At 34.4% G+C, this 11040-nt stretch overlaps 1 protein-coding gene across 1 annotated transcript; it reads left to right on the top strand.

Moving 5' to 3' along the window:
• Positions 1-3418: 3418 nt before the first annotated feature.
• Positions 3419-7310, top strand: LOC133783115 (uncharacterized). The gene is made up of 15 exons (XM_062222653.1): positions 3419-3605; positions 3692-3839; positions 4050-4165; positions 4261-4351; positions 4437-4588; positions 4847-4990; positions 5074-5181; positions 5373-5484; positions 5680-5811; positions 5964-6001; positions 6090-6182; positions 6351-6434; positions 6623-6769; positions 6941-7071; positions 7188-7310. Exons 1-14 carry the CDS (start codon positions 3537-3539, stop codon positions 7067-7069), a joined length of 1563 nt encoding a protein of 520 aa, XP_062078637.1. The 5' UTR covers positions 3419-3536; the 3' UTR covers positions 7070-7071; positions 7188-7310.
• The last annotated feature ends 3730 nt before the right edge of the window (positions 7311-11040 follow it).

The raw sequence follows: 11040 nt of genomic DNA, 5'->3' as shown, positions 1-11040 counted from the left end.
AGAGTAGGGAATCACCACAGGGAAGTTGGTTTCCTTTTCTTTATTTATTGGATAGGTCAATGATCTTGTGCTTAAACTTTAGGAGAGGGAAATTAAGAGAGGATTTGGACATAAATTGGGAAAGTGCTATATAGGTTTCGGGTAGGCATTATTGGGGAAACAAGTGAAACTTTTGGCTCACTTTTGAATAGGCTGGCCGACTGCATAGAGAGGAGAAGAGAGTGCATGAGAGAGTGAGAAAGAAAGAGAGAGAAGGCTCGTGGGAGAGAGGAAGGAGAAGAAGAAGGAAAAGGAGAAGGGGTTCGAAATTGTACTAGGTATGGTTTTGGTTTTGGTTTTGATCCCTAAGTATAGTTCTTCTCCTCATTATTAAGGTAATATTTGGTTTAATGGAATGAGTTTTGGAATGGAAATTTTTTTCCAAAACTGGCTCATTCTTTTATTTGGTTTGTCATTTAAAATTTATGGTATATGACATACTCACCATTCCTAAGTTAAATGGGTTGAAAGGCCATTCCTTTCCAATATAACAATATTTTTACTTATTTGCCTTTTCTTTCCCATTATTTTCTCCCAAAAGGTGATACTTACATTTTTTTATATGAAAAAATTTCAACTAAGTACATATTTTAAGTATTAATAATATTGTACTAAAAAAATATTATTATTTTCCCCCTAAAAAAGAATGATATTATTTTTTTCTAAAAAAAAATTGTATGAGTATTAATAACTAAAATTTCATTATTATTTATATGTTTAATTTGTATATGAGGGTAATTTATTCAAAAAATTATAATTTAAAATAAAATGATAATTTGGTGTATAAAAAATCTAACATTACAAAAAATTATTCATTTATAACAATAAGGGCAAATTAGTCAAAATAATATTAATTTCATTCCATTCCATACTACACCAAACATAATAATTCTTATTCAGTCACTGATTCCAAAGTCTCAACCAAACAAAAGAATAAACATTCCATTACCATTACCATTACCATTACATTTTTGTTGAGTAAACAAACACTACCTAAGTTTCTCTTTTCTTTTCTCTCTTTGTGGTATTCGAAATTGTACTAGGGTATCCAATTTGTGAGCTCTTTTACTCTTGTTTTCTTGAACAACTATCAAGGAATGTAATATAATTTATTCCCTAATCTTTTGTTGTTTTGGTGATTGTGATCTCTTGGTTTATGTCTTGTTTTTTTTTTTTGAATTGTAATATATGGAGATCTTAATTGCTTGGGTATTTTTTATATTATTATATTTTTTTGTTGATATTGAGATGAATGTTTGGTTATGATCTCTTCGTAAAAAAACCATTTTTCGGTGTGAGAGAGCTCCCAGATTTGAAACAACAAAGAAAACACAGAAGAATGTAAAGAAGAAGAAAAATAACGCGAAATCGAAGAAGAAAGCGAAGAAGAAGGCAAATCAGAGATGTCACAGTGACTAGATGTACGTTGTCCGTTTGCCGTTGTGAGAAAACTCTCATTATTGTGAGAGAAAATATTTGATTGCTATTGTTGTGTGAGAAAATGTTTGGCTGTCATTGTTGTGTGAGAAAATAGAGAGAGTGAGTGAAATATACATGAGAGACAAAGAGAAAGAGAGAAGTAAGAGAGAGTGTGTATTTTTATTTATTGTATTTTGTTCATAGTATTTTGTGGATTACCATATTTTAAACATTTTTTTTTGCTAGAATTAACATATTTTGTGGCATAAGATTTATGCCCATAAATATAGAAAATTTAATTTTTCACATACTTTTGTAAAGTTATCTTTTTAGTTCATTATATAACCCAAGATTTCATTAGGTTTAGGGGATTTTTCAAAAATATGGCTTTTTAGCCATCAATGTGCAAAAATATGGGAGTTAAACTTTCTTTAATTTGTATGGGAAACTTTAATTAACAAAAACTTAGTTTATGGGATAACTAATCTCATATTGGAAATCAAAATTAATCAAAACAAATGAGCAAAAGGAGGGGTACTATGGTAATTAACATAGCCAAAACTCCTTCAGCCAAGTCCATCTTCTCTTTCATTTTGCCCTAGTCGCCTCACCATCTCCACCATAGCCAAAACTCCTCCACTCGGCTGCCTCACCATCTCCACCATCATCTTCGGCCACCCACCCTCACCACCTGCCAAGAACACTCCAGCCGCACCTTCGTGAAACCCAGCCACTCCTCCACTCGGCTGCCTCACCATCTCCACCATCATCTCCGGCCACCCCCCTTACCACCTGCCAAGAACACCCCAGCCACACCATCGACGAACACAAACTCAATCTGCGCATCTCTGCCCGATTCCATTCGTGAGCCCCCAAATCCAAAACGACGGGGATAGGCTGAGGTGAGGGATGTGCTGGTGGTGGTCGGAGGCGAGGAAGAAGGGTGGCGCTTGGGCTGTGTGCGATTTGTGGTGGTTGGAGCTGTGCAAAACAACGGGGATGGCTGGGTTTGCGACGGGGTTTTGCGCGCAGGGGATGGGGGTTTCTGGTGGTGGTCGGAGGCAAGGGAGGAGGTTGGTTCGTGGTCAGATTTGGTTTTTTTTTTTTTTTCTGTCTTGAGATCTGTGGTAACTGGTCACCTTTTGTTTGTATATTTTAGGAGGTAACTGGTTACCTTCACATTCTGATGTGTGTGTATATTTTTGGGTTCTATATGGTAACTGATTACCTAGGTTACTAAATCATACTTACTTTTTTTTTTTCCTTTAAACGTGATGTTTTTTTTCATTTCTAATATGAGTGACTCGTCACTCTTTTATGATAACTGGTTACCCCTCTTATGGCAGTAAGTTACTAATCTCACTGTAAGTAGCTATCTCTCCTGATATATGTTATTTAACCTCTAAGATTATTTTTTACATAAATGTGAAAAAATAAATAAGTAACTGGTTACCCTTCTAGATAAATGTTATTTAAGCTAGCTGTAGGATTTTTTTACATAACTTTGAAAAATTAATTAAGTAATTGGTTACCTTACCCAGGTTTTGAAAAAAAAAAACGTACAACCTAAAAAAAAGGAAAAAAAATATTTACAATAAATAAAAAAAATAATAAACATAATTCATATTAAAAAAAATTACAAAACAACCATGTAAAAATTTAATATAAAAATAATTATATAAAATTAACATAAAAAAATAATCAAATAAGCTAAAAAAATAATCAAATTCCAAACATAACTTTTTAAATTCATAAAACTTGATTAAGAGTAAAAATATGGTATAAACAAACTTTTATACAAAAATATGAGAAACTAATCTCATAAAAGTGAAATTAAAAAAAAAAAAAAGGCATTGATTAACTTTTCTTGGAAAAAAAAAGCCTATTTTTACTCCATCTATTCAAATTCTCGTATAACATGTAATTTTCACTTAGGTTGATCTAAGGACTACATTTTTATTCCAAACCCAAAGTAAACACCTATGCCCAATAATTAAGCCCTAACTAAACCCTTAACCTGGATCGTTTTCTCCATTTCTAAACCCTTAACCCAGTGCCCGAAGAAGAAGAAGGCAGCGATGGTGAATCAGTACGGTATCAAATTTGCCATCCACCTCATTACCTCCCACTTCGGCAATCTCGTCGCAGTAAGTTTTTTCTTCTAAGTCGTTATAAGATTTTATATGCTTTTTTTAGCATGGATGTGATTTTGTTCATACTCATATGTGTGCAGAAAGTTTGTGAAAATCTTCTAAGAAAAGGGCCCTTAACACTCCAATCTTTAATCCGTTCCACGGAGCTGACTCCTCTACAAGTTAAAAACTCTCTCCTCATTCTCATTCAACACAACTGTGTTCAAGCTTTCTCTAGCGAACAGATCGGTATTCTAATTTTTTTTTTAGTTGTGAATTTTTCTGGATTTTTATTAATCTTGTAATTATTGGTTTTTGTTAAGAAGACGCTATTGGTTTAGTTAATATTATTTTCAGTTTTTATTAACCAATTTAGTAAAGGGAATGGTGAATCATATATAATTTTTATGTTTTTATAGTGTCTTCTTATAATGTTTTGCTGAATTTTTGTATGTATAGGTGCTGGTGGAAATGAAGTAAAAGTTACCCAGTACTTAGCTGTGTTTAGTAACATACTCCATCGCTTGAGGTTTCCCAAATTCTTGGCAATTGTATCCCAAGAGCTTGATAAAGATGTTAGTTCTTTTGATTTCATTTTTGAAGTTTTCCCAACGTTTCTTCATTCAGGGATTACTTTAGATTTGATGTAATTGTTTGTTGTTTCTTGTAGTGTGAAGAAATTTTTGAGGGTTTGATTCAGCATGGGAGGCTAACACTTGAACAAATATGTGATAGAGCAGAAGCGGGCAAAAGTGGAAGAGGTAAGTCTCTTGAGCCAAAATGTATTTCTTGCTTGAGAAATATCTAATAATCATATTAAGTATTTAAATTAAAAACTTTCTTCAGGAGATCCTGCCATTCGAGCTGCTGTGCAAGAAAATTTTAATAAACTTCTAAATGCCCGTTTCGTTGAACGTTGCCCGGCCCCTGAACCATTTATTGAACCACCAAGTGAAACGAAAAGCTCTTCAAATAAAAGAGGGGCAAAATCTGCTAAGGTAATTGACTATTTGTGCTAAGGTTGTGTTGTGAAATGTGATTAATATGATTTATTTATTTGCATGTAGTTAAGTTTATATAGATATGTATGTTACTTACTGTTTGCAAGTTTGGGAGTCTGTAATTTATGTTTTGGTGGTTGTTTTAAGTGAACTTTTGTATTTTGAATTTTGAGTTAGTAATGTAGTTGCACTGTTTTGATCTTTCTGTGTGTGTATAAGTGTATTCTTTTAATTGTTTCTTGGGTTGATTTTTAGTTGGATGGTGCTCCGGAGACTGAAGAGCAACGCATTTTAACAGCAGCAGCACCTTTGGAAGTTCTTCGATTTTCAAATTTGACAACTTCTGGAGCTGATTTTGATCCAGAAGATGACATTGCTGGTTCCTCGGTTGGGGAAAAGGTTTGGCATGCTGATTTTATTTTATTTTTTAATTATAGACAACAGGTTTATTCTATGCTGATATGAGATTTTCTTATCCATAGAGGAAGCATGGGTCGTTGGAGTTGGATGAAGAATTTGGCTCTAAGAATAAGGAAGTAACACTTTGGCGAGTCAATTTTGAGGAATTTATCAGATGTCTGCGGCATAAGGTTGACTCACTACATTATTATTATTTTGTTTACATGTATACACACAGTCAATCAAGATTTATTTTGATTATAATTTGATATTTTCATGATAATTATAAGCTGTGTAACAGAGGAATGTAGCACAACACTCCCCTTGTTTTGCAAATTGTGATTAAATATTATGGTGCTGATATCCTATCCGTGTCTTCTAGGCTTGCATTGAGAATGTGAGAGCACGGCTGGATGATGGAGCTGCAATTGTTTTAAAAGCAATGTTAGATGCAACTAGAGGTGCAGAGAAGAAAGTGAGAAGTGAAAATTCAGGTAAAATGAAAGATCCAGAAGAGTTCTTTTTTCCCTTTCAAGTTCAACATTCATGGAGCATGAAGAATCTTTTGCTAGAACCGCCAACCATATGCCAATATAGAATTCCATCCACATATAATTCTGTCTCCAAAAAGAAAAACATACGCTGCTTCTGCTTACACAACTCAATTATATTTGTATATCACCTTGCAGTTTCTTTGTCTATGAATACAATTTTTGAAGAGGTGATGAAAAGTGAAGTTGGTCGTAGTTTAACTCTCGATCGTGTCAGAGCCTCTCTTGTCCAGCTTGGTTGTTCACCCTCTGATGAGACGTATAGTATTGGTACAGTATGTCTTTTTCCTCAATACTACTTAAAATTTCAATTAATGCCGCAATTTAATATTTGGTTTAATCATTTTGTTTCGAGAATTACATTTTATTTCCTCGCTTTACTTTTTTCTTAAATTTCTACTGAATTAATATCTTTTCTACAGACTTGAAGAAAATAATCGAGTTGGCCCAAAATGAAGAGGTTTGTATATTTGGTGTTCCTTGGGTTTCCTTTGTGGAATCATTTCATCAATGTATATAGATTTATATTCATAGTTCCTACACTGCAGGTAGAATCCATTGTATTAAAAAGATATGGGAGGGATGCTTATAGAATGTTCAGATTGCTATCAAAGGCTGGTCAGCTGCTCGAGACAGACAAGGTATTAATGAAATTTGATTTTGACTCTGATTTTCGTGAATGGCAACTGGCGACTTGGAATCACTTTCAACACATTGAATATTAAATTGTTAATCACTATTTCTGGGCCCTCAGATCCTTGTCGTCTGTAGAAAAAGAGAGCACTTGTTTATTTGTTTCTTCATTCTAGATTGCAGATATGACATTTGTCGAAAAGAAGGAAACACCCAAGATTCTTTACAAGCTTTGGCAGGACGAGTACTTGCATATGGAGGTAGAGCATTTCATTTTTAAGAAAAATGAAGTTAGGGTTCAAATACACTATAGGTTATATCCTGTTTCAGACACTTTTTTTTTTTATATATATATTTTGCATCAGTTGCCTGAATATTTCAAGGATCAAAGACTTGTTGATGATATAATTCTTTGATTCTTAATGAAAATAATTTATTGCATTCACAGAAATTAGTTGTCACAGCTGCCAGACAAGTATCGTTCTTGTTGTGGAAAGTGAACAAGCCTATTCTATGGGATCATGTACTAGATGAGATGTATCATGCAGCGTTGAATTTGAACCAACGATTGATTTATGAGCAGGAACAGAAAGAGGTTCGAAAAATAAATGGCAAATCTTTTAATATTCTAGGTTATTTGTACATGTATGTTTCTTTCTTTTTCCAGTTTCTCTTGAGTTGACACTCTTTCCTTACAAGTATGTGTGAGGTTTGGAGTTTAAAGAGGTCTTTTACCAATAATAATATATTGCACCTTTTTTTCCAGCTATTTTCTCTCCAATCAGGTGCACATACAGGGTCCATAGAGAAAGACCGACTTAGAAACGCAAAGATATATCTGCAATCTTCACTTATAAAGCTAGACGATGCTCTTATGCTCTTCCATGATTTCTGATTGTAAGCCTCGTTTCAATAGCATCGTTCTTTAAGTAAATAGCTTGTGTTCATGTACAACTTGATTGCTTATTGTTTAAAGATCTCATTACTAATGAAACTCCCTTATATTTTTATAGGTCACCATGCACAAGTGAATCTTCGATTATAATCTTTAGTCAAACTTTAAAATTGTAGTTTTGATGTCGTTTAAATGAAATTTTGACTCGGAAATCAATTGGAAATGTTATATTGAAATTCAATCTCTGACCCTGTCTGTGGATGCATAGCTGCAATTAGCCTTGGTTGTTTTCTAGTTTTAAATGATACAATCTTTCTCATCCCACTGTCGAAGAAGATTTTGCTTGATTTTTGTCAAAGAAAACTACAAGCAGTAAGAAAGAAATGTGATTGGTTAAAAGTTAAAGATGATTATTCTACAACAACTTTTACTGTTATGGAATTTACATCAGCTTTTGGTTTATCTTAATAACTAGAGAATACAACAGCTCCTCGTGCTGTCTTTATAATAATTAATATTGTTTATACATGTCTTTTCAAAAAATAAATAAATATCAGAAGTAAGTTTGATTAATTCTCGTGATGAGCCTTTAGAAAAAAGGAAAAAGTTACTCTTATTAATAAATTGTCTTTTTACATGCATGTTTTTTTTTACGCGGCTAACTACGTCCACAAGTTCTCTTATTAATAAATTGTTTTAAAGCAAAGAAGTAATTTCATAGAATCTTTCAGTATTAGAATATATGTGCGTGTCAAAGAAAATGAATACACTAGTATTCGACTTCTTTTTTTATAAGTCATTGTATTGCAAAGAACCAAAGAATACAAAGGATGGAAGCTCCTCATAGCATCAATTACGTTTCAAACAAGCTATGAAACCAAACTAACTCATCAGCTTTCACCCCTACTAAACCTGTATAAGAAATCCTATTATAGACAATCATTTTAATCAACGATGTCGTATACTGAATAGACTAAACTATACCCTCCCAATAAGCTAAATTCTTAACTTTCCACATTTGGTAAACAAGGCTGGCAAGAATAGTCCAATATACTAATTTCTTGAATCTACTCAACTTGCTTCGTTTAATCCACTTGAAGATGCCTTCAACTGTACAATGTTGAGTCTTAATTGATAACCACATCAGTATGTGATAAACACACTGAGCACTAAAACAACAAGCAAAGAAAATGTGATTATGAGATTCTTCTTTCAAACCACAAATACAACAGAAGGAATCAATACTCAAACCAAACTTTTGGAGGCCATCCTTAGTTTTCAATCTCCTTAAAAAATAGAGCCACATGAAAAATCTATGTTTAGGAACTATAACTCTACTCCAAATTGTTGCATAATCAAATCTGGATTGCTAATCATTTTTTAGAACTTTATAAATTTCAGCAATAGAATAGGAATTTTGCTCAAAACTATTCTTGGGTATGAAACTTTTTATTTGCTCTTTCACTCTCACCACCTGACGCCAATACTAGTACTATCACTAGTAGCTTAATACTCCCACCAATCATGACCTCTGAGATAAACAACATGAACCCATTTCACCCAGAGATTCTCATTGTTCATGGATATATGCCAAACATGTTTCCCCATAGCAGCCAAGTTCCAGTAAAAAACATTTCTCAAACCAAAACTGCCTTCAAGCTTCCTCTTACACACATTGTCCCAAGATACAGAGCCAGATCCAACAAACTCAGCAGACCAATACCAAAGGAAATTCTGTCAGATTTGATTAATTTTTTCTAGCAAGGCCTTCGGGAGGATCATAACTTGAGCCCAATAAATCTAGATGGACATCAGCACTGCATTCACAAGAGTCATTCTACCAGCTAGAGACAAATGACGAGATCTCCAAATTCTAATTCTATGCATAATCTTCTCAGCCAAACTGAGCCGTTTAGAACAGATTGGGATCCCAAGATATCGAAATGGGAGCTGGCTTTTAATAAAACCTGAAACAAGGTGAATACGATTCACATCCTCTTCATTCATACCATGACAATAGATCGCCGATTTGTTCACATTAGCTTGCAAACCAGAAGAAACTGAGAACCTTTTAAAGCCTTGAACCAGCCGCGTGATGGAAATGATATCACCTCTACAAAACAGAATGACATCATCCTCGAAACACAGATGAGTTAATTTAAGCTCTTCACACCTGTAATGGAATTGAAAATCTTGCTTACAGTCAACTTTAGATAATATGCGAGATAAGTAATCCATACCGATGACAAAAAGGAGAGGAGATAGAGGGTCTCCATGTCTTAAACCCCACTTAGCCTAAAAAAAATCCATGAATAGAGCCATGTAGCAACAAAGAAAAGCAAGGAGTGCGCACACAAGTCATAATCAGCTTCACAAACTTAATTGAAAATTCAGCGACAGCAGCATTTCCTCTAAAAAATCTCAATCAACAGTATCGTACGCTTTTCTCAGATCCATTTTGATCGTGAACTGGGATGCACAGTCTTCCTGCCATAATGACGAACTAAATCCTAACAAATCATGATATTATGAGCAATAAACCGCCCATGAATGAAGCCTCTCTAATTCCGAGCAATTAAATCAGGCAAGATACATCTCAGTCTCTCACAAATCAATTTAGCAGCCGCCTTATACAAAACATTACAACAAGAAATAGGCTGAAAATCACTAACAGATGCTGGACAGTGAAGTTTCGGAATAAGAGTGATAGTAGTGTTGTTGATCTCTTTGAGCATATGCCCCGAATGGAGAAAAGATAAAACAACCCCACTAACTTCATCGCCAATAATGTCCCAATTAGTTTTTATAGAAACCACTCCCATAGCCATCCGGACCCGATGCTTTGTGATTTGGAATGGAGAAAATAGCTCTCTTAACATCGTCGTAGGCAAACTCTTGAAGAAGCATCTGCTACTGCTCTATAGAAACTAAAGGTCCCAAATTAACTATACTCTTAGACACCTTCCTTATAGTTCAATTGAGAACCTAACATATCCTTATAAAAAGAGAGGAAAGCCTCTGAGACACCATCCTTAGAATCCACCCATTGACCTTACATATCTTGAATGGCATAAATAGTATTAAGGGATCTCCTTTGCTTTAAACTTTGGTGAAACAACTTAGTATTATCATCTCCCTCCTTGAGCCAGCTGATTTTTGCTTTTTGCTTCAAAAAAGCCAAACAATTATCATGGCTCTTCTATAATGGAACCGGGCCTCAAACTCATCATTAATTTTCCTTATGTTTAGAGGGTCCAATTGAAGAGATCTTTGAATTTCATGCATATGAAGCTTGGCGTGTAAAACTTGAGCTTGAAGGTCCCAAAATGCACACGATTCATTTCTTTAAAGATCTTTGTTAAACGCTTAAGCTTTTGAACAACTTTAAACATGTGAGTGCCTGAAATTTCCTGAACCCAGCTGCCTTTAACTTTCTCCTGATAACTAGGAGCAGAACTCCATATATCAAAATAACGAAACGACTTTTTCCCCCCATCACCTCCTGGAAAACAGACAAAAGGGCCGGACTATGATCAAATTCTCCTTCGGGCAAGAAAACAGCTTCAGCAGTGGGGTATATGGATGCCCAATCAGAATTTGCCATCACTCTATCTAATTTAGCATAAACTATGTTATCACCACTTTGCTTGTTATTCCAAATGTAAAAATTCCCAGTGCACTCAATATCACTAAGCTCACAAAACTCCAAGCAAGCTTTGAAGTCCAAACATCCCAGTTTATGACCTCTCACAGTAACTCTTTCATCACCATGCAAAGTAGCATTAAAATCACCCATCATAATCCAAGGCCCATTTATACTCCTTTTGATACTTCTCAAACTATCCCATAAACTCTTTCTCTCAATAGATTTATTAAAAGCATACACAAAAGTAGCATGAAAACCAGATCTCCTTTTCGGCTGAATGAAACAGTGGATACATTGAGCTGTGCATGACAAAATATTAACATCA

This window comes from Humulus lupulus, chromosome 6 (genome assembly GCF_963169125.1).
Source record: "Humulus lupulus chromosome 6, drHumLupu1.1, whole genome shotgun sequence".
Classification (NCBI taxonomy): domain Eukaryota; kingdom Viridiplantae; phylum Streptophyta; class Magnoliopsida; order Rosales; family Cannabaceae; genus Humulus; species Humulus lupulus.
The sequence above is the reverse complement of the archived record's forward strand: the minus strand, read 5'-3'. Positions and strand labels throughout refer to the sequence as shown.